General features: G+C 46.7%; 1 protein-coding gene across 2 annotated transcripts in view; it reads right to left on the bottom strand.

Moving 5' to 3' along the window:
- The window catches only part of CCDC60 (coiled-coil domain containing 60), a 639,895-nt gene that overhangs the window by 56,968 nt on the left and 558,327 nt on the right, over positions 1–24,600 (bottom strand). For both annotated transcript variants that reach the window (XM_085633209.1, XM_085633208.1), the window contains exon 10: positions 12,277–12,369. In XM_085633209.1, coding sequence (XP_085489335.1) covers positions 12,277–12,369 — 93 coding nt within the window. The remainder of the gene's footprint in view (positions 1–12,276; positions 12,370–24,600) is intronic.

Raw genomic sequence — 24,600 nt, 5'->3', positions numbered from 1 at the left:
CTCCACCTTTGTTCCCTTGGAAGCAGCCTCATACTAATGAAAGCCCTCGTCGTTCAATTGTGAGAGTACTGCTCCCACACCGTGCTGTGGAGCATCTGTCTGCACAACAAATTATTAGAAGAAGCTGGGAGCCTTGAGCATGAGCACTGTGTACATGGCAGGTTTCAGAGCATCAAAAGTGGTCTGACAGGCATCGGACCAGATCACTTTCTTTGGCTGCTTCCTTGACGTCAGCTCTGTCAAGGGGGCAACAATGGTTCCATACCCCTTGGCAGACCTAAAATGGCTCTCACCTCTGTCTGGGTCTTGCGGGGCTCCCAAGCCTAAGTACCCCACAGATCCCTGCCATATCTGGCACTTACTGGCCTTGATAGTGAGGCCGGCCTTCTGAAGAGCCTTCAAAACTTCACAGAGGTGTTACAAGTGTTCCTTCCAGCTGGAGCTGAACACCGCAATGTCATCCAGGTAGGCAGCACTGAATTCCTCCAGCTTGGACAGTACCTGGTTGACCAGTCTCTGGAATGTGGAGGAGGCGTTCTTCAACCCAAAGGGCATGACACAGAACTGGTAGTGTTCCTCTGGCATTAAAAACGCAGACCTCTATCTTGCCCCATCATTCAAGGCAATCTGCCAGTACTGATATGTTAGATCAAACGTACTAAGGTACCAGGCAGCTCCCAGTTGGTCAATGAGCTCATCAGCTCTGGTGATGGGGTGCGCGTCAGTCCTGGTGACGGCATTGAGCCCACATTATTCCACACAGAACCAGAGTGCAGGAGTGGCACCGGGTGCTGCAGCTTCCGAAACCAAGACCACTGGGATAGCCCAGGGGCGGCTGCAGGGTTCTAGCACCCCTAATGCCAACATCTTGGAAACCTCTTCCTTGATGCTGGCCCTGACTTTGTCAGTTACTATGTAAATGTTATGAGTTACAGGTAAACTGTCACACAGTGTCCACATCATGGACACACCAATTGGTGATTCCTGAAGTCAGGGAGAACAGGGAGGCAAACTGTCCCAGTCCCTCTGCTGCTCTGGGGTCAGGGTGAGAGAGAGGTTCACTCCATCCACTGACCCTTGGCAGGCAGGAGGTCAGGAAGATGCTCACTCTCCTCTTCCATTTCATCATCTGTCACCAGGACATTGTCACTTCAGACCTCTCAAAGTGAGATTTGAGGCGGTTCACGTGCAGTACCCTTAAAGGGTTTGTGGGAGTCTGCAACTTGACCAAGTAGGTCACTTCACTCTTGTGCTCTCCCACCTCAAATGGACAAGTCCACTTGTCTTGGAGGGCACAAGGTTCCACTGGGGCCATCACCCATACTTTTTGGACAGGCTGAAACTCAACCAAAGTGGTATTCTGTTCGTACCAACTTTTCATCTCCTCCTGGCTGGCTTCCAGGCTCCCCAGAGCGATTTTCCTGAAGTTTAGAGTCTGGTTCCTGAAGGCCAGCATGTAGCTGAACACGTCTTTGTGGGGTCTTACCAGGAGTCTTCTCCCAACCCTCCTTCATCAGTAACAGAGGTCCTCTCACAGGGTGTCCATACAGTAATTCATAGGGACTGAACCCTACTGATTTCTCTGGTACTTCCCTGTAGGCAATCAACAGGCATGATAGGAAAACGTCCCACTTACGTCTCATGGGTTCTGCAAGACCCTTTATCATGCCTTTCAGGGTTTGTCGAATCTCTCAACCAACCCATTTCCTTGGGGATGGTAAGGAGTAGTGAATTTGTATATTACATCACACTCCTCTCACAATGTCTTCAATATACCTGGTTATGAAGTTTGTACCATGTTTAGAGATCACCTCTCTGAGGAACCCCACACGGGAAAAGATCCTCATCAATGCAAGCTCACCACAGGGGCTGTGATTGTCCTGAGAGAGACAGCTTCCAGATACCGGGTAGCATGGTCCACCAAGACCAAGATAAACTTGTTGCCTAAGGCTGTCTTGGGTTCCAGTGGCCCCACAATGTCAATGCCTACCGACTTGAAAGGGGTGCTCACCACAGGAAAGGTTTGATGGGAGCCTTATACTTCCCTCTACTCTTGCCACTTGCCTTGCAAAACGGACAAGATCTACAATGTGTGCGACATGCCTCTGCATTTGGGGCCAGTAAAAGTGGGTGACAAGCCTGTGCTAGGTCTTGTCACACCCCAAATGTCCTGCCAAAGGCACATCATGTGCCAGACCCAGTAGGAAAGTCCTGTAGCACATAGGTACCAACAGCACACGGGCTGTCCCAGGCTCAGTAACCTTAGGCTCACTATTCAGGAGACCATTCTCCCAGTAAATCAAATGTGATCCTGACTGACCACCTGCTGCCTGGTCTGCAGCCTATTGCCAAAGACCAACAAGAGCAGCAGAATTCCTCCCTGGAGGGACCTCCATTTTGCTGCCAATGGGTTCGTTCAGGCAGGTATCCCAGTTCTGCCACTTGCTACCCTGTTGGTTCTAGGGCATCCCTCTCACAGTCTGCCTCTTCCTGGAACATGGGAACTTCTGGGGCGGGTTTCCCACGCCCCACTCCCCCTGCACCTTAGGTCCTCTTGAGTACCCCCACTGGCTGCCATTGACTGAGTAGTCACACATGCCCACTAAGGCAGACTCAACATCTGTAAATGAGCCTGGCATTCCACCTCAGTCCAAGGTGAGTTCTCAAAGTCATTGCCAAGAAGACAGTCAACAGGCATGGACGGACTTACAACGACCTTCAAGGAACCTGAGACCGCCCCACTCAGAGGGAACCTCCGCCACCTTACACAGGTGCTCAGAGTTGTCTGCAGCAACTACAGGGTTCACCTTGGGGATGACCTGCACTTCAGACACCTATAGACACCTGACATGTCACACTGGCGCCTGTGTCTCCCAGAGCCTCCACCCTCTTCCCATTGATGGTCACCCACTGCAGGTACTTTTAGTGTTATCCAACAGGCAGGTTTCTTGAACATTCTCTCTATCTCCTAATGAGATAGGGGTCATCACAGCTGGCTCCCCACCCTCACTAGAACCAACTCCCCCCCAGTACTACACTAACTAACAAACCCCAGTGACGGTGCATCAGTGGGTGCTGGTGCCTCGGGGCACTTGAGGTCATTCTGCATGTGACCCTCCTGACCACATGCATAACAATTGCTAGGACCCCGGTTGTCTGACCTACCCTTAGGGGGCCATGGCTGCTTAGAACTGGGGGACTGGGAAGCCTTACACTGGGAACGATTTTGGGGCCCTTTAGAGAACTATATTTGGTTACCCTTGTCCCCACTCTTCTGCTGGAGATCCTGACAACCTTTGGATGGGTTTCTCACATACCCCTTGTGGACCCTGGAACTCGTACAGCTGTCTGCCTCCTGAGCAAGCTTCCTGGAGTCAGTCAGCTTACTATCCATCAGATGCTGGCACAGCTCTGGAACGCAAAAACTACTCAAGTGTTCCCAACCAATCATATTGTACAACTGTTAATCAGTAACTTTGCTGCCCTTTATCCAACCATCCAGTGCTCTGCAATAAAGATGTACACACTCAACCCACATAATGGATTACAGCTTCTTGAAAGACCTAAACTTTTCCTAGTACTGATCCGGTGTGATCCCATACCTGAGGCATAAAGCCTCCTTCATATTGGGGTAGGTCAGAGCACCCGCCTCCTCCTAAGGTGCCAGGGTGTTCCTCCCATTGGCCTCAAAGTGTCTCCACAGGCCTGCCCTCCAATTCTCTCAAGGACTTCACTCATACACAGTACTGCCCATTAAGATGCAAACCAAGCATAAATATCCTCCCCCTTCCGGAAATTGTGTACTAGGTCCTTGGAAATGTAAACCTTATCCCTTTGCACCGCTAAATTAGGATGGCGGTGGGAATCACAATGGTTCTGTGGTGGACGGAAAGTCCATTCACATGGTTTCGCAAGGCGGTCCTTTTCCAGCCACCTTGCGGAACCCGGAACCAGGCCAACATTGCGGCGGTGCCGTGCAGGCACCGCCGTAGGGATTACGGTATCCCTTTCCGCCTGTCTTTTTGCGGCGGATATCCCACCGCAAAAAGACAGGCGGAGACTGGCTTTGGGGCCCCGTTGCGGGCCCCCTCTGTGTGGGGGGTGCACTCGGGGGTACCCATGGTACACCCATGCAGGTCCATGCACCAAGTGGCAGGCACTGCATGGTGCCTGCCACGTGGTGCAGGGAAATGTGGTGCATGCACCTTTATCATTGCGGACGATGCTGCAGCCAGCAGCACAGCCTGCAATGATAAACGCCCAGGATGCACCCGCCAGAATGGCATTAGGTGAGCCAATCACAATGCTGCATTGCATTGTTTTGATTGGCTTGGGGAGCCTGGGTGCTTCCTGGTTCCAGGTCTGCAGAGAAGAGGAGGAGAGGTGCGGCCAGCCCAAGAGGTAAGTGGTATTTTATTTTGTCCCTCCGCCACCCTCTCTGCTCCTCCACCCTCATTCACTGCCAGCCGCTACTCCAAAACGCAGCAGTTCATGTGTCTTGTTGCCATTCTTGAGGGGCACCAGAGAGGCCCACAAAGTTACCGCAAGCAGCTGAGAAGTTTGGAAGAGTGCGATCGTGTGTGGAACATGGTGAGTATCTAAGAGGAAAGAGCTATGTTGAAAGCTGAATTGGAGTCACGCACGGAGCACTGTTCTAAATTTTGCCTTTATACACCTTCAGGCCAGCATGGGGGCCTTCCTGGCAATGAAAGCAACCAGGAAGACTTGGCACAACTTAAAAGTTGATCCACAAAAGCCATAAGGTCAGCTGCCCAATCCAAGTGGTAGAGGCAGCACCCAGAAGAACAAGAAGGTGCAACAGGTCACAATGAAAAGACCACGGGGCGCACCTAGAAATGGTGGAGATAAGGATCAATTCATCCAAGGAATGTTCAGCTGGAAGGACGTGACAGGCCTGATCGAAGTGAAGGTAAATAAAGGATGGCTAATGGAAGTAGAGTTACTCCTAGAGCATCTGAATGACTGAGGCATGGCTACCAGAAGTGGATAGACACCTGGCATGCCTGATTGACTGAAGATGAATTAAAGATGGCTGCTGTAAGAATAAGACTGCTGACGCACGACCACCAGAAGTGAAGTGTCCCTGGAGTCCCTTACAGAGGCATGGCTACCAAAAGTGGATGACCGCCTGGCATGCCTGGAGAACAAAGGTAATGAAACACGGATTTGGATGCTGAATGTTGAAGCATTGCCATTGGATGTGAAAGAACATCCAGTGGGACTGATGGGCTGAGGCAAGACTACCCAAAGTTAAGTTGAATGTCACCCAGCATGCATTATTGACTGAAGGTGAATTAAACATGGCTGCTATACAACTGTTGTTGCTGAAGCACATCCACCAGAAGCAAAGGTTCCCCATTGCCCCTGACCGAATGGGGCACCGCTATTGGAAACTGATGACCACTTGACAAGCCTGACTGACTGAAAGTAATGAACCATGGCTTTTGTAAGATGGTGAACATTGAAGCAAGGCCACCAGAATGGAAGGTTTATCTGGTTTCTCTGACAAACTGAGGTATGGCTATTGGAAGTGGGGGGGAGCCTGGCACACTACATTGATAATGAAACATGTTTTTTGTTAGCTGGGAACAGTTGAAGCACAACCTCTGTAAGTTAAGGGTCACCTGTCGTGTCTAAGTAACTCAGGCATAGCTACCAGAAGTGAATGGCCACCTGGTATGCCGGGTTAATTGATGGTGATACCACTGAATGTTCAACAGGTGAATGTAGAACAAAAAATAAAACTATGACCGGTCACTTGTAAGTGATAGCAGCCAACAGACTGCAGACTTTACTCTTTCATAATAACACCCGTGGTCTCCATAACTGGAATTTGGGGTGGGTGACCGGGTAGGGGTACCACCGCTAAGAGCGCTGGGCTTCCTCTTGCCCTTGTAGGCCTACCACAAACCTTTCTTATGCAATATGAAAACATACAGAAAATGTTTAGTGCTCAAATTATTTAATGAATACTCTTTGTACTCGGGACATGACTGTGTTGGCTATTGCTTCCCCTCCTAGTAATCACTGCAAGTCACCTCAGTTGTCTTGGGTTGCTTTTCAATATCGCAGGTAAAGTTGCATATTACCTTGCCTCATCACTTTATCTCCTGCCTTAGCTGTACTTTACAAGAGGAAGCCTTAGACTGACACTGCTGCAGAGACTGTTTGATCAGAGCTTGGTGTTGCCAGGGGCTGTAAGTAGGGGTGCTGGGTAGAGGGGGTTCATAGCACCATCGAAATAACCATACTGGAGTTCAGAAGGTGACTGAGCAATAAAGAAACGTTTAAAGTTTGTGTCACATTAAGCTGTGCGTTCAAAGACAGAGGCGAAATGTCAATCTGTCTTCTGTCCAATTCCTGCTTATTTTTTTAACAAGATCAGGGTTTGCTTTTCTTTCTCCCAATGTAATGAGAGGATTTTGTAAAGTGAACTATGTGACAATATTGCTGAGGAACAGGAAGTTTGAAAAGAAAAGCTGTAGGGTGTCAACTGTTTTTTAGCACAAAATACATTTTAAACAGCTGTACATAAACTGTACAAAATATATCAGCAGGTAGAAAAGCCCAAATGAAGCAGATTGTTTTGCAATTCTGAAACATAATGGAAGCAAAGATTTTTTTGAAACAGAGATAATAAATCAAGGCACTTTTCTTGGTGAGGCTCAAATTATAAATATTTGAGAAACTCGATTTCCACACATTACCGTTTTTGTACTACAGTTTAGTCACTCAAACTGCATGTCTGTGCAAACTTAGTGCCTATTTTAATGGAAGATGTACTGTCAGTAAAAGACTTTGGGGCATATTTATAATAACTGACGCATCCCTGCATATCAGCAGGGATGCGCCAGTTATTTTGCGCCCCAGCTCCGCCACCATGGATGCGCCGCATTTATAATGCGGCGCACCATAGGGCAAAAACGGCACAGATGCGTCACGCATCTGTGCCGTAAAAGTGACGCATTGCTGGAGTTGCGTCGCAAGCGCGACGCAGCTCCAGCAATGCTCTGGGGGGCCCTATCTTCACAATGCTGCGTCAATCCTTACGCCTGCTTCAAGCAGGCGCAGGGTTTTGACGCAGCATGGGCTCAAAAGTGACTGAGTGAAATCTTGTAGATTTCACTCAGCCACTTTTAGGAGGTGTTCCTGCGCTGGAACGCCCCCACCTGCCCTGGAACGCCTACATGTGGCGCAGGGCTTTACAACGTGACGCATCTGGGAGATGCGTCACGTTGTAAATACCCCGCACCATGGCGCAGGATTTGCGCCGCTACTGCGTCACAAAAGTGTCGCAACGGCGGCGTAAATGAGGCGCAAGTCAAACATAAATCTGCCCCAATGTCCTACTACTCCATGCTTTAGAAATATATGTTCGACAGTGCACTACTCCACAAGGTACCACTGGCTTAATACCACACCCTTACCACTCTCCTTCTGAATGGGTGTGGCTCATTTGTTACACTTGAACTTTGTGTGACACTTGGGATTCTCACAATCCCTAAAATGTCAGTGATGCAACATTGATGGGATCACAGCCACTCTGAAAATTGTTCCAGCACCACTGTGGGTAATCATACCATCATGTGAATGGGGACACCACCCCATCGATGTGAAATAAGCTGTTTTATTATTTTGTTGCCATTTCTTGCATCACATTGTCGCTCTAAGTTAATAATGTTAGACTGAACTCAAGTGCCCGCGCTGAGTTTTAGGCATTGGTAAATTCCACTTTTTGGCATGCTCACAAACACATTAGATTGAGTATACAACTCGGACCTGTAGCAGAATATTAATCATATAGGTAATGCTAAGGCCACATGCGTGATGCATACATACATAAAGTAGCCAGCCATAAGTTCAACTATTGATGAAGTGCATATTATCAAGGATGTCCAATCATTCAATGCATCATTAGCAACAAACCATTGGCTAACCTGCTGTAACCTAGCCCTCCTGATACTGAAGCCACTCTAATCTCCTTTGTGTCATCTGAGAATGAAAGGGGCAAAACAACACAGAGATCTTCATGCTACTCATTCGAACACATTTTTACTCACACATCCTCACCTCCAACGCCTTGCCTCAAATTTATCGAGATCTTGAAAATCGAAAATAAAAACAGCCGTGTTTTTTGTACTACCATCTGCGATGGCCAAGCTACTGAAAGGGAGTCAATCAATGGAGCGCCCTCAATCTCCAGTCACAAGGGCAACAACAATACTTCTGCTCAATCTGACATGGCCAGATTCAATCCAAGTGACACCACAAACAGATATAGATGCATCACTGTAGAGATAGACTAACAAAATACTAATGCAACTGTGTCACGCCTTGTCTGATTTGAATTCACAGCAACCTTCTTGTGTGCTCTCCAAATATCACGATTTCACTCAAAGGCCGACTGTGCCTGATAATTCTGCTCCCTTTGACACATGTTCTGCTCATGGCACTTCCATACATCCTTTTCATAGTCATTTCCAATCGTACAATACTCGTTGGTGTCTAGTGTATACATGCTGGCCCTTGCTCAGTCAGGAGGAACTGTTCTCATTGTGGAGCTCTCTTATCAGTTGCATCTTGCAAGACATATTTTGGGTCCCTCTGTTTGCAAGCCTTGATTTTTCTCTCTTTACCATCTTGTTATGTGACCTCAATGCCTCCTTGAATGTTCAGACACAACCCCCTGGTTTTGGTCACTAGTGCATCATAGCCATCTGTTACGCCGATCATGTTGTCTTGAGCACACCGCAATTGAGTTGCTCTTGATAAGTTGCCAGTGTATTCGACTGTCAATGATCTTAAGGTCAACCTGGGAGGATCTCTATTCGGATAATTCGGCAAAACCATTCAAATGTAATTGGCACTCAGATAATAATGTACGATTTGAGGTAGTGCCAACTTTTCAATACCTGCGGATATTTTTTGATCAATGCCTTGGAACAGTTGGTTCTGTGAGGGTGAGCTGTGTCTGTCTCCATTGACTCTCTTGCTGTTCAGCCAAGGTGAGACCTTCGGTTTACTCGCTGAAGGTTGCTAAGAAACCAGAAGCTGTGTATCTAGGTATGATGGAAGTCTTGCAGAATTAAGAGGCATGTAACTACATTCGGGTGAGAAAAAAGTTTGCAGGCGTGGTAAACCCAACGCAGTGAAGAAAGACGGAACCTATACTGAAGAAGCACTTACCATTTACAATCCGGAGTTTGGGACTGTACCCGAAATGAATGCTGGGAGGAATGAAACTGTCTGAAACCACAAATGTCTCGTGGAAGATCTAGAACACTATTGGTCCCAGGCTGATAACAGGGCAAGCGGTGACTCGGAAGGCTGGACAGGCCTTTTATTCCACCAGAAATAGCCCCAAAAGGCTGGCGCTCCTGGAGGCCAGTTTTGAAGAACCAGGGCTGTGCCTGGTGCCTCTGCCACTTTTTGCAAATCCGCAATGTAAATTGCAGCAGTCACGGCAAGCTTCAAGAGAGAGAGAGAGGGAGAGGGACGGGTAAGGTAGAGAGAAAGCGACCCAAGAGGAAAACGGAGAGAGAGTGGAGAGAGCGAGATTGCGCAGGAGACTAAGCGAGCAGGGCTGGTTTGAGAATTTTTACAAGGCCTACTTTTGGTTCCCAAGTCTGGCCTGATGACCCTGTAGAAGGGAATGCACTCGTCATCTCATTGGATGCGTTAATCCTGTTCTTTTGTATCTTTTGCTCTTCCAATGCTTCCGTTCCATTTATTTACATTGCCTTTTTTTTAAAACGAATTACGTGTTTCCCCTATTACTATTTTTCAACATTGTGGTAAAAACAGCAAATTCGATGGAAGAGGAATTATTTTCCATTGCTGGGGTCTCATTTTCTTTGACCCAAAGACCTGAAAAGTACAGTGAATGAATGCAGTGAACCCTTCTAAACAAAAATTCAGGTAGATTAACAAAACAATGCTCAACAACTTTGATACGGAGGACCTGCTCCAGTCAATCAGGGCTGCGATATAGAAGCAGGTTATTACAGTAAAGGCCGGCTCCAAAAATGGTTTCTGTAAAGACCAGATTTAATGTTTAACAGTGCCACCAATGAAAATAGCAGATACAGCTGTACCATCTTGAAACAACTAAACTCCATTTCTTAAGCATGGCGCTTGCTAATCCAACCAAAAAGCCTACAATTATGCAAATTACAGCCACATCCCTTATTCATATATCTCTCAAGATTTGCAATCAATGTAAAAAGCAGCATTCATTAAGCCACCCTAATAAATATTCAAATGGGCCAAGCATGCTTGTTCAAGGCAGTCAACACCAGTCGGCAGAAGAAAAGGAACTAGGGTGCGGCGCTGCGATGCCGCAGGCAAGCACTCATAGGTGGTGCTGGCTTCCTGGCAAATTCTCAAATTGTAACCACTTAAGAGCAGTTTCATCTCCCTCCAGCATGTTGGAACAGTTCCCTAAGAGAGGAACAGGAAGAGGTTACAATGGACGACAGAGAACACTCTATATGTGCAACGAAAGCTGAAAATTAGGCGAATCTCAGAAAGAATTAAAGATCGAACATCATAGAGAAAGACAGACCTCAGCAGAGGATGGTGAGCCTATGCAAGGGCAGCTTGAAACTTGGAGTTCAGCGCGAGTTTTAGAAGGAAAACTTTTTTCTTGATGTATATATAACCTCATATGCATAGGGGGGAACAACCTTTACAACGCAACTTTTACAACGCACTACACTTACAACGCATTTTTTACAACGCAAAATCCATTACAACGCACTACACTTACAACGCATGACACTACAACGCATTTTTAAAAACTACCTTTACAACGCATTCCATTACAACGCATACTACCTTTACAACGCATACCATTACAACGCATAATATTACACTGCACTATCCAACACTTACCCTACTGTTGCACCCCCTGGAGTTAGAATAGTAATTTTTACCCCTATACTATCCAACACTTACCCTACTGTTGCACCCCCTGGAGTTAGAATAGTAATTTTTACCCCTATACTATCCAACACTTACCCTACTGTTGCACCCCCTGGAGTTAGAATAGTAATTTGTACCCGTATACTATCCAACACTTACCCTACTGTTGCACCCCCTGGAGTTAGAATAGTAATTTTTACCCCTATACTATCCAACACTTACCCTACTGTTGCACCCCCTGGAGTTAGAATAGTAATTTTTACCCCTATACTATCCAACACTTACCCTACTGTTGCACCCCCTGGAGTTAGAATAGCAATTTTTACCCCTATACTATCCAACACTTACCCTACTGTTGCACCCCCTGGAGTTAGAATAGTAATTTTTACCCCTATACTATCCAACACTTACCCTACTGTTGCACCCCCTGGAGTTAGAATAGTAATTTTTACCCCTATACTATCCAACACTTACCCTACTGTTGCACCCCCTGGAGTTAGAATAGCAATTTTTACCCCTATACTATCCAACACTTACCCTACTGTTGCACCCCCTGGAGTTAGAATAGCAATGTTTACCCCTATACTATCCAACACTTACCCTACTGTTGCACCCCCTGGAGTTAGAATAGTAATTTTTACCCCTATACTATCCAACACTTACCCTACTGTTGCACCCCCTGGAGTTAGAATAGTAATTTATACCCCTATACTATCCAACACTTACCCTACTGTTGCACCCCCTGGAGTTAGAATAGTAATTTTTACCCCTATACTATCCCACACTTACCCTACTGTTGCACCCCCTGGAGTTAGAAAAGGAGATTTTACCCCTATACTATCTAATACTTACCTTAAATGCAATTTAATATTATGCGTTGTAATGGTATGCATTGTAAAGGTAGTAGGCGTTGTAATGGAATGCGTTGTAAAGGTAGTTTTTAAAAATGCGTTGTAGTGTCATGCGTTGTAAGTGTAGTGCGTTGTAATGGATTTTGCGTTGTAAAAAATGCGTCGTAAGTGCATGCGTTGTAAAAGTGTGCGTTGTAACGACATACATCCATGCATAGGCCATGCAGTTAGCAGTCGCATCTCTACAATGGACTGGGGGAAAACCTAGGAGCCAATACAATCATAAATGTAATACCCTCTCATCATGGCTATTATATGTCTTCTGTAAAATGTGCGAATTAAGTAATGCACTTTGGATTCTAGCAAGTGGGAAGAGAGTGTTTGAGGAAAAGAACAAATACGAATCAGTAAAATAATGCATGTTATACAGACACCCAGATTGTTCTCACAACACATTTAGGAGCCATTTCACACATTTTACCTTTTAGGCCTCTGCTTTGGTGTCCTTGCTTTTTCCTGCTCCACACATTCTGGAATGTTGGTTTTCTCTTCAATCATCGACATGGAGGGTGCCCTACAAGATGCGGAAAAGTGCACAGTAAATCACTGCCATTCCTAGTAGTAAAATCAAATACACAAAAGGTGATGAGATGAACCCTTGCAATAAGTCTAACCACTGGCAAACACTCACGGTAGCATTCCAACCCATGTTCTTTTCCCTACCATGCCACCTCAGGATAGACCCAGCCATATGCAAATCTGTCTTGCTCCAATAGGAACAGTCCAGCACAAACTTCCAAGACAGATCCTCCTTTTACTGGAACATAAGCAACCCAAGATCGCTTTCACCTGATTGGTTCTCGCCAGTTGGGTGTAGTTTGGTTCCTGTGGCACACTGAGCACAAGATCCAAGTCTGGCCATACTGGCCTGTACACCAAACACACAAAAGGTGATTGGAGGAATGTTTGCAATAAGTCTAGCCACTGGCAATCGCCTGGAGAAGCAATCCAATCCATCGTTCTGTTGCGTACCATGCCACCTCAGTTTGTACCCAGCCATACGCAAATCAGCCTTGACCCTGCTTCAGTAGGAACAGTTCAGCCAAAACTGACAGGCCATGTGCGCCCTGAAATGGAACACAAGCAACACCTTTTTAGGTCTCGCCTACACAGCGCGCAGGCGTTGCATAGGAGGACCTTTAGCCGTCGCTCTGCTCTTTTTGGAAGCACATACTCGTGCTTGTGGGGGCATCCACCTTGCGGGACAGCGCAGGGGCGCGCCACAAGCACAAGTATGTGCTTCCAAAAAGAGAAGACTGTGCGTGCACGCATGCACCACGGGTACGGGCCGGGCCACGCACTCTCACGCTTATTTCTATTTTTTCCGGTCTCCTCCTTTTTCTTTGGGGATGTCTTTGTTTCTCCATCACTAGCGCAGACCGCCGCAGTTTTATCTCACTCCCTGGCTGTCCTTCTCACTCTCTCTTTCTCCCGCGCCGCCTCCGTCTCTGTGTCTGCCTCCCACTCTCCACCGCCGTTGTCTCTCCTCGTCCCTTCTTCTCCCTCCATCTCTATCTTTTCTTTCTCTGTCCCTCCGCTCTCTTTTTGAGGTCAGCTTTCTTTGTTTTACATTCTGAATCTCTCCCTTTCATCTTCTTTTCGCCCCTCGTTTATTTTCATTTAAACATCAGCTGTTGTGTTTTTGAACTTCCTGGTGTGGCCCCTTTATCTTTAACTTTATCTCCCTTTTTCAGCTCTTTCCGATTCTAGCCGGCGTCTCTTTTAGTGGCCTCTTTCTGTGCTTTTTTCCCTTCGTCTCTGTACTGTCCCTCGCCCTTTCCAGCTTTCTACTACCCACTCCCTATTCACCGCTGTTCTCTCCTAGTTTATTCCTTTCACTCTCACTCTGCCCCCCGCTTCCCCCCACCCCCTTCCCGGAGCAGATGTGGTACTTCCTTCCGCACGGCATGTGCCAGTATTCGCAAATTACCCTGCGATTGTGTCTGGAAATAGAGGAGCAGAGGCGGGTGATGCCCTCCTCCTCCTCCCCGGGCTCCCTCAGCCCCACAGAGCCCACCCCGCGGGCTCCTCACCTGGGCAGGTCCTCCCAGCCTGCGGCATGGCCACCCTCTCCCCGGTCACTTTCCGTCCTCTTCCTCCTGCCTGTCAGCCTCCCTCCCTACCTCACTCGTTCTCGCCTCTCCTCTCCTCTCGCCACCCCTCCATCTCTCACTCTTCCCTTTACTCTTTCGTCTGCCACTTTCTCTCCTCCTGTCTGTCACTCCTCACTCTCTCTCCCCAACATCCTCTCGTCTGTCGCCTCTCTCTCTCTCTCTCTTCCCTTCACATACTCGTCTGTCGATTTCTCTCCTCCTGTCTGTCATTCCTCACACTCTCTCCCCTACATCCTCTCGTCTTGCAAGGATCCAAATACACTGACATTCAATAAATGTGTGGTGGTGCAACTTAAAATAATCCATACAACATGAAAACTTCAAAAGAATCTAAAACGTCCTGTACAAAGCACCTAGGATTAGGAGCCTAGGCAATAACAATGACTGTAGTGAAGAAGATTAGCAACACAAAGAGGATTTGGACACCCAATAAAAGTTGACAGAGATTACAGGTCTTCAATGAGATGCAGATTTGTACATTGGTTGCAAAGAAAAAACACTTTTTTAGATTTCATGGACAAGGCTGTTCTGTGTTTAACAGGTTTTGTCATTTAAAGGGGAAGGAAAGGGCAGGACCTGTGATGCTGAGCCTGGCTCTACTTTGGTTCGCTATTCCCAAGAGACCAGGGACAGGTCAGAGCCAGCCATCTCGCCAGAGGCAGGCGTGAAGCTTGCTTGGCTCACAAAGAATAAGCTGCTGTGGTCGTCTATCTGCTGCTACCAGAGCGAAGGGGACACCGGGTGACATATGGGAATAAAGAGGAGACCAGAAAAAGAAACAAGCATTGGCATAGCCAATAGGTCTCGCCTTTGGGACCTTATAAGTATTTAGTTATGCAGCACAATATCCTTATTGGAACAACATTAACTGTTGCATGGATAAACACTTATAAGGTCCCAAAGGTGAGACCTATTGGCTATGCCAATGCTTTTGTTTTTGCAGTAGACGCCCGGAGTACGATGGGTCTGCTCAGACGTGGGGTCCGTGCTCACTGTGCCATACGACTTGACTTGAGTACAATTGTGTGGCCCTACTTAGAAAGAGGTCATTGAATTGAAATTTAGTTTACATTTTCTGTATGAGGAGAAGATATGTTTCAAAATTGGTAAACATTTTATTGAGCAAGCACCTCAAATTCAGATTTAGCTGCCATTTTCAATTGTCTCTTTCTGCATATTGAACATGCATTTGGCTACACTCATGCCTTATAATTCAGACTAGAGAAGAAAACCCACTTCAAAGTGTTTGTGGTGCTCGTTCTCCCCCTTGAACTCAAATATCACTGAGCCCTGCAACTGAGTCCTCACCTCAATTTCTTTCCAACGATTTTTGCCACCAGACACACTACTGCTTGAAGCCCCATGACAAGATCTGTGCCCTCTTTCACAATTTGTGATCCCACATTGAGAGCTGGCCATTTTAACCTTTGTGAAGTGGCCGCAACTCGTCAATAATTACACAATTCCACTGCATGACATCCAGGCATTCAACTTATGCAACAATGTGCTATACAGTCACACAAATGCCCAGGATTCAAAGTAAAAATAGACCTAGAACTCACAATCAATCTGCCTGAAACAGGGTGGAACTTGTGCACTATGTTTTATTCAACACTCCACAACCTCCTTCTCGTCTCCCATCAATGGTACTTTACAGCGAAAATCATTTTTAATTCAAGTTCATTTATTGATTTTTTTAAACATAGGCATGTATAATGAATGAGCCACTGGAATTATGCGGCAAGGAAGGACCAAGTTATGTGGCAGCATTGACTAAATTATGCAGCTAGAGAAGGCAAATTGTGCAGTATAATGTGTCACTTTTTGTGAAAGTATTATTTGAATATTTGACACTTTTACACTTTTTAATACTGTCTGGGGGCATTTTGCGGAACCTGCTGAACTCACCTGACGCTCTGCTCAATTCCTGGCATCTCTTCTGGGTTGGTGACGCTGTGGTCTCCCCCGCCGCCATTACCTTCGCTGGCCGCTGTGGGGGGGGGGGGGACTACAGCCCCCAGAGTCCTTGGCGGCACTTCCTGGTCCCGACTACCAGCGTGCTCGGAGGCGCTTAAATTTGAGAGGCTCCCTCGGTGGAGCGGGGGCATTTTGCGGAACCTGCTGAACTCACCTGACGTTCTGCTCAATTCCTGGCATCTCTCCTGGGTTGGTGGCGCTGTGGTCTCCCCCGCCGCCATTACCTTCGCTGGCCGCTGTGGGGGGGGACTACAGCCCCCAGAGTCCTTGGCGGCACTTCCTGGTCCCGCCTACCAGCGCGCCCGGAGGCGCTTAAATTTGAGAGGCTCCCTCGGTGGAGCGGGGGCATTTTGCGGAACCTGCTGAACTCACCTGACCCTCTGCTCAATTCCTGGCATCTCTCCTGGGTTGGTGACGCTGTGGTCTCCCCCGCCGCCATTACCTTCGCTGGCCGCTGTGGGGGGGGACTACAGCCCCCAGAGTCCTTGGCGGCACTTCCTGGTCCCGCCTACCAGCGCGCCCGGAGGCGCTTAAATTTGAGAGGACGCGCGCGGGCGGTGCCGGGCTAAGCCCGGGCAAAGGGCGGGCCGTCTGTGGCCGTCAGGGGCTGAGGGAGGCCGGGCTGGGCCGTTTCTCTTGGTTCCCGAAACAAGACTGTTAATTGCAGCGCCGTATCCACAAGAGGACTGTCGAGACAAGTCAAGGGAGGGGGCTCGAGGGCTACCCAATGTTTGGCACATTGAGCCCCAGACACAGGTATTGAAACTGCCAGTAGGGGGCCTGTCAAGGTGCATTGCTATTTGTGTTTCAGGCTGTTAACGTGGGTTGATAGCATTGGTTAGCACCCATTGTAACTTTTCCCTGGGTCAGTCCCAAGTGTCTTCTTGAGATTTGGTAGGCCAAGGAAGTGGATACACGACAATATAAGTTTGTGAGTTTGTGAGCCTGAAGCTGCGACATGGGGAAAACCAAAAAAACTCCAAGTAGATTAGGGGGTGGAGTAAAGGGAACTCTGGATGCATTTATTACACGAGCTGAATCCCTGTTGACCCACGAAATACAGCTAACAGAGCGTAGGCTGTCCCTTGATTCCCTTCTGGCACATAAACGTTAGTCGCTGGGGACAATAGCTGAGTGTGTCACGCCAGAGGTAAGTACCCTAGCAAGTCAGGGACTCCCTGTCCATGGCGTAACCCAGCGTGTTACCACGGCACAAGTCCATATTAACACGCCAGTATGTGGGGAACAAGAGTCACTGATTTTGGAGGGGTCTGTAAACACCATTCACCAACATGAACTCTCCCCTGTGAGATTGGAAGGAAATTTGGTGGTAGAAACATCGGGCATTGGGGCAAAGGGAGTCCAAGAGCAGGAGGGTATTACACCTGGAGGGGAGAGGGAGCCCAATGCATTAATAAGGAGGGAAAGGGATGTGGTTACCCGCTCAAAAAAAGCGTTATTGGTGCCAGTTTCTCCCCTAGAAACTGCTGCCTCAGAGGTCACAAGGACCACGGTTATCTCACAAAGCAACGGGACCAACAAAAATAGAATAGATAATAAAGCGAAAAGAGGTGGGCCTAGAAAATATCCCAAAGTTGTTGAGGACGGGAGAAACAGGTCAACTTGCCAATACCATGAAATTCGCTCTCCTATAAATGGGGCGGAATGGTCGCGGGAGATAATGAAAACATTAGAGGCCAATTTGGAAGCCATTTTTCTTAAACATTTGGCTCCCATAGTGGAACATATAAAGAGAATTGAGGAGAAAGTTAGCAGGCTCCTAGAACAGAATAGCGGTGAACCCCCAGTGCCCCCACTGAGTTCGAGACATGAAGGGTTAGGGATTGTACCTTGCCCTGTCAGTCCGTGTGGAAACAGAAGCAGGTTGGCAGGAAATAAGCGGAGTGTTGATCCCACTTCCAGTAAGGATAAAGGCACTCCCTCTACTATTGTGCCCCATAGATTACAACATGAGGGTAGTAAAAAAGGGCGTGTAGCAGCCAACAGCTCCCTAGATGATCAGGTGCATTGTACACCGGGGCTGCAGACGTTGGATTTACCCCCAGCTTCTTGTCCCTACACGATAGTCTTAGCGGGGGTTCCAGCCCATAACCAGGATAGAGAAGAGTCCACAAGCTCCCTGATAAATAAGGTCAATCATTGGATGTACAACAATGTGAAGGAGTTTAAGTTACAGAGTAGCCACATCCTTATGGCAAGAAGGGTAGCCTGGGTTGGTCCCTTAGAGAAAAAGTTTGCAGGAGACTGCGTCATTGTTAATTTCAGACACCCAGAGCTGGTTAAAGAATTGCTTAATTCCAGTTACGGGGTTTTTGACAGAGGGACGACCATAAAGATGCTCCCCCTGAACTTTTTTTATAGGGACTATTCAAAAGAGTCAGGCCAAGTGACACGTAGAAGAGGGGAAATTCCCAACATAAGGGCCAACAGACTGGGTTCAGTATCAAACAGGTTTATTCCGTTACTTGATGCGGCAGTGATGGACGAACTAGACTGACTGGCCCAAGGCGAGAACAGGGAGATTCCCCCTCCCCCAGCTAGCCCAATGCTAAGGGATATTGTGGGTCCCATGGGGAATCCTCCTTCATCCGATATCCACCCAAATTAGGTTTTGCTTAACCCCCCAGACAAGAGTATTGTATTGGCAACGAGTTGTCTAGCAGGACTTTCTCCTCAAACACAGGCTATCCCAGTTAGGAGAGAGATAAACCATGAGGCTGAGGAACTTAGGGGGGTATCGTGGAACATCGCAGGGATCTCAACCAAATTAAAAAATAAGGAATGGTTGGATTTCAGTCAAAAATTCCACATTATCTGCCTACAGGAAACGTGGGAGACGGACAGCAGTGCCCCGCACCTAGAGGGGTATAAAATGTTTTTTGTTCCCGCCCGAAAATCTACAATGGGAAGAGCTAAAGGGGGTTTAATAACGTATGTGTCTCTCTCCCTACAAGGGTCTTGGGATGTCCTGGGCTGGAGCTCGGACAATATCCAGGGTATCAGTTATTGCAAGAAGGGCTTAAAATTTGTTCTGATAAATTTCTATAATGCGGGCCAATCAATGCAGAGGCTGAACGAGCTCAAGGACAGATTGGCAGATTTGCACGTTAGGGGAAATAGCCCCCCAAATCTGATTTTAGTGGGCGATTTTAACTGTCACCAATGCCCGTATTTGAAATGGGGAGGGGGAAAATGGGACTCTTGTCCGTCTATAAAGGATTGGCACTTAGAGCACACAATGGAAGGCAGCGAACTAAGTAAAATCCTGGGCACATATGATTTAGCCCCCACGATGGACTTAATCAAACCCAGGAACTTTAATACCATTAATCCCTCTTTTAAAGGCAGGGGCAGGGATACAATTATTGATTTTATCTTTGTGTCACATTGTTTTAAATGTAAGATCATAGATTTTAGTATAGAAATCAGTATTTTTAGTGACCATAACCATTTGGTGTTGTCCCTGAGGGTTTTGGATTTACCTACGCAGGCAAGGACCAGGATGATGAGGGGAACACTGGAAGCAATTGACCAGGGCAGGCGTATACGCTGGACCAACATAGATGGGGAAGCATTTTATAAAAGACTCATTGCATCCTCAGAAAGTGGGATATGGAAGTGCTTAAACCAGGAAGTTGAAGGTAAAGAACTGATAAGTGCTTTTGAAAGCATGGCAAGGGACATTGACAGGTTACTGAGGGCCAAATCATCGCCTATGTCTAATCTCTCACCAAAATGGTTCGACAAAGCATGCTCCAGAGCCCAAAAAGAATTGAAACAGGCACTCAAAACGGTACCTAAGAATAGGAGCAGGATAGTGGAATGCAGAGCCCAAAACAAACTGGCCATAAAAAAGAGGAAATACACTATCCACTACGAGGCCTGGGAGAATTTGAGGGAGGCAGCTGAGAAGAGAGATATGTCGAGATTTTGGAAGGTGATTAATGACCCCAGTTTCCAAGCACCGAATAATGAGAAGGTGGCTTGCAATGTCCTGCCTGAAGCATGGGACTCTCATTTTAAGAATCTGTATAATCATGGCAGCACCATTGCCCGACAAATTACAGATGTGGGCATTTTACCAAGCTCTTGGTCGCAGTTTACAGTGGGTGAGATCAAAGATGGAATACACGCCCTGACACGGAATAAGGCCCCAGGACCGGATGGGATCCCCCCCGACTTATTTTTGTCCCAGGTCGACCTGTGGGCACCTATACTCACCAGAGTTTTTAACACGGCAGTTGAAATGGGAATGCCCAGGTCTTGGTCAACTGCTAGCATTGTTCCCCTATTTAAAAAGGGCAACAAGTGCGACCCTCAATGTTATCGCCCGATCTCACTAATTGACGTGTCAGCAAAGGTTCTAGGGAAGGTAATCCTAAACCGCCTAATGGACTGGGCAGAGGAAAATGAAATCATTACCGATACCCAGTATGGTTTTAGAATGGGCCGTTCTACCTCGGACCAATGCCTTAATCTATACAACCTGGTGGCTAAGTACACCGTGGCAGGCGAGGGGACAGTCTTTCTAGCCTTCATGGACCTGACAGCAGCTTTTGACCGGGTTAACCGGGAAAAGTTGTGGGAGATTTTAGAGCTGTTAGGGGTCGATCCAGGTTTGATATTCATTTTAAAAACATTACATATGAACACAACAGCCCAGGTCAGATACAGTAATGAGGGGAACCTCACTGACCATTTCTCATGTACTAGGGGTGTGAGACAAGGTTGCATCCTGGCGCCCTTTTTATTCACGCTATATATAAATGGTTTGGTCAAAGCACTTGGAGAGCTGGGGGTAGATTGTCCTAGAGTGGGCAACAGAAGCATACCTGTCCTCTTATACGCGGACGACGCAGTACTCCTGTCACGCATCAATAAGAGACTGCAGTCTCTTATTGATGGCTTCTGTGGGTTTATGGCAAATTTAGACCTATCTCCCAATTTAACAAAATCATACGTCATGGAAGCAGGAAAAAGACCAACGAGGAATTTTATTTTTAAAATTGGGGGCCACAAACTAGAGAAGGTCGAGGTCTTTAATTATCTAGGGATAATTTTCGACAGACACCTCAATTTTAACAGACTAATCTCAGAAAAATGTAAACAACAGTCGAGTACAAGGGGCTCAATTATGAATCGAGCTACGAGATTAGGCCGCTGGTCACTGAACGAAATATTGAATTTATATAACGCAATCTGTTGCTCCAAAATTATGTACGGGAGTGAGGTTTGGGGATTCAGAAACACTTCCATGATACAACTGGAGGAAAATAAGTTTCTTAGAAGGATTCTGCAAGTCCCTCAAAGTATCCCGGCCCACATTGTTCACGAGGAGCTAGGGCTCCCTTACATTACTGATAGACTAAGCATTAAACCAATAATGTGTTGGATTAAAATTTGGACCAACCCTGAGGCTAGTCTAAGTAGAAAAATAATCAAAGATTGTATAAATAGGGACAAAGGACATAGGATACCGTGGCTCAAATATGTGAAGGATACGCTGAAGTGGCTGGGCTTTGCTAGTTGTTTTGATGAGCCCACGTCCCTGACGCCCCAGTTAAAAGTAGTTATAAAAGCAGAATACCTCAGGCGTCTAGCCTGCGCCCGGGAAGACAGTGAAATACTGAAAGGGTCAGTGCGATCACACATATTAACGAAATCTGTTCCAGGTTTAGAACCTTACCTGGCGCAGATATATAATACAAATGATAGATTTTTAATGACCAGATTCAGACTGGATCTTTTACATCACATCTTAGCTGTCCCTGCAGAGTTCACAAGAGATATTGGATCAAAGGGTCCATGCGGCTGCGATCTGGGATCTCCGCAGGATACCCTCCATTTTGTATTCTTTTGTCCATTATATGAATACCCGCGGGCAGTTTTATTAAAAACCATCCTAAGAGTGAATAAATTTAGCCAAGTTAGGGTAGCACTCTTATACCTGAAACTCTCCTTGGAACCCCTTACCTTGTTTTGCACCGTGAACTTTTTAAGATTAGCTGCAAAATTAAGGAAGTCTAGATGTGAGGTGTAAGCAACTTTGCTTGTTGGTCACAGAGGGTTGGGTTCTATGATTAAAAGTTCCCTCTTAAAATTTGTTTATATTCTGCACACAACAGTAGACATTACCGAGGATGTATGTAAATTATGAATTGTATGGTACAGCGTATTTGGGGTGGTTTATGATGTTTTAATATGTTATAGCTTATTTTATAAAGTATTGTTTTAAACTGGCTATGATCATGCATTTTAAATAATTTTAATGTGTTGGTATCTCGTACCTTATAGATGTTAGCACCCTGCACTTTAAAACTCTATGAATGCGCAGCCTTTTTTCCCGTGTAATCCTGTTATTAAGGCCCCGGACAGACCTTGCAGAAATGACTTATTTTAATTATTTTAAGATTATTTGTTCACATTATTGTATTGTGAAATGTGTAAATGTATTGTTCTTTTCTTGGATGTTTCAATATCCGAATAAAGATATTTTGATGATGATGAATACTGTCTGGGCATAGGTTGCACCATTGTAACATCTAAATATGTCAAAAGGGAACAGAAAGGTGACAAGTCAATGTTTGCACAGGGCCTTCCACTGCACAGCGACACGAGTTGCTGCGATTATAGTAACTTTTAAATCGTTTGAGCTAGAAGAGAAACTACAGTTTCTTTTGTTAAAATCTGCATATTATTCAGCAGATGATGGATTATGTGGCAAATGTGGCACATTCATGCCTATGCGAAACAGCGCCACAGACGCACAGTCGCATAGTGCCAGGGGCCCTGCTTCTAGAACAATTACTAAATCTTGAGTCTTCAACCATACCTCCCTGCTCCGCTGCTGGCCTTTTCCAAGAGTCTTGTGACTGCATTCGTCGTGTTACACAGTTTACACAATTTGCAGAGATTACAGCGCCTCCTTGTATCTGAGGAACTTTTCTCAGTCGTTTCTATACTTGGCCTTTTCCAAGCTAAACAGTTGTAGTGCTCTCACTCTGGGCAGTACGAAGCAGCGATATTCCAAACGTAACATGTAAGCAATTAGGATTCCATATTTTGGGGGCAGTGACGTATCTAATGCCTAAACTGTAGATATTCTACTTGCGTCCTTCACCCCAATGTTTTACCTACAGGTCTCAAATAATTTCACTTCCCCATTTTTGAACATATCTGATACTGCTCTGCAATCTCCCACTCTACTGTTTAAAGACTTCCCCTGAAGTGCTGGTGTGAAATGTGTATTGTCAGGTACGGGTGAGATTGGCAGGGGAAAGGTTGCCAGTCTCTGTCCCCATATCACGCTGTCCCATACCTTGAGAGTAGTCTTCATTGGGCGCATTCTGAAGTGTTGGACTTGGCCCTTTTTGCATGGTCATCCTAGATCTTTTTGCCTTCACCCTGTATTTTCTTTTACCTTTCGTTGGCGGTTTTATGACTCCGGGCACTTTACGACTGCTGATCAGTGCTAAAGTGCATGTGCTCTCTCTGATTATCTTGGTAAAATTGGTCTACACCTGTTTGGCATATTTAATTTACCTGTAAGTCCCATGTACAGTGGTATCCCATATACCCAGGGCCTGTAAATTAAATGCTACTGGTGAGCCTACAGCGCTGCTTACGCCACCACCGAAGTAGCATTCAAACCTGGACAAGGCCTCTGCTACAGCAGGGCCTGCGTGAGCAATTTACTGCCGCCGTGACCTGGCACGGAAAGTAGTTGCCATGTCTGCCAACTCCCCTTTTACTACATGTAAGTCACCCCTAAGGTAGGCCTTACCTAGCCCTATGGGCAGGGTGTTGTTTAGGTAAAAGGTAGGACATATGCCTTAACTGTGAGGCATGTCCTGGTAGTGACAACCAGCCTATTTGGTTTCTCACTGTTGCGAGGCTGCCCTCTCATAGATTTGCATTGGGGATTCCCTGTTATGTACCTCTGTGGTAATTTCTGATCTGAGAGGGGTAGCGTGACCATGTTTGGTATGTTTGGAATAGTAGTAATAAATCCTGTTTATGGATGAGAGCAAAATTATTATTACTATTTTAGAAATGCCACTTTTAGAAGTGGCCATTTCTGTGTGCGTATGTGTCTCTGTGCCCTGCCTGGATGTGTATTGTCCGTCTGGTTCTGACTGACAGGGGATGTGCATTCATTCCAGCCAGTCATAATGGGGGGTTGAGGCGTGCTCTTCCTTTTCTGGGTGACTCAGTACTAGGCTGAATAGACCTTGGCTGAATTTAGAGTAGCAGGAGGAGTTTTCATTTGCACCTGAATAGGCCTGGTCTGTATTTGGAGTGGTGGGTGGAGTAGCACCTGCACCTGAATAGGGCGGTGCTTGCCTTCCACAATGCTGGCTCCACCCCCCTGCGGTTGGTCTGGGGACTCGGCTTACAATGTGATTGGGAGTGTTGCGCACCTCAATGAAGTGTTTGGTGTTTACCCCAGAACAAAGACATTGGCACTATAAGTACAGGGGCAGTGACCCCATGATTGAAGAAGACACTGCGTGGACTCGTAACCAGAAGGCTGCTGGACTGTCAGGAGGAACCGCCTTGGGACTTAATTATTCTGGGGGTGGGGGGCTGATCTGCTGCCTGTTGGCTGGAATCAGGACTGACACTTTGTTCCC

Source organism: Triturus cristatus, chromosome 11 (assembly GCF_964204655.1).
Source record: "Triturus cristatus chromosome 11, aTriCri1.1, whole genome shotgun sequence".
NCBI lineage: Eukaryota > Metazoa > Chordata > Amphibia > Caudata > Salamandridae > Triturus > Triturus cristatus.
The sequence above is the reverse complement of the archived record's forward strand: the minus strand, read 5'-3'. Positions and strand labels throughout refer to the sequence as shown.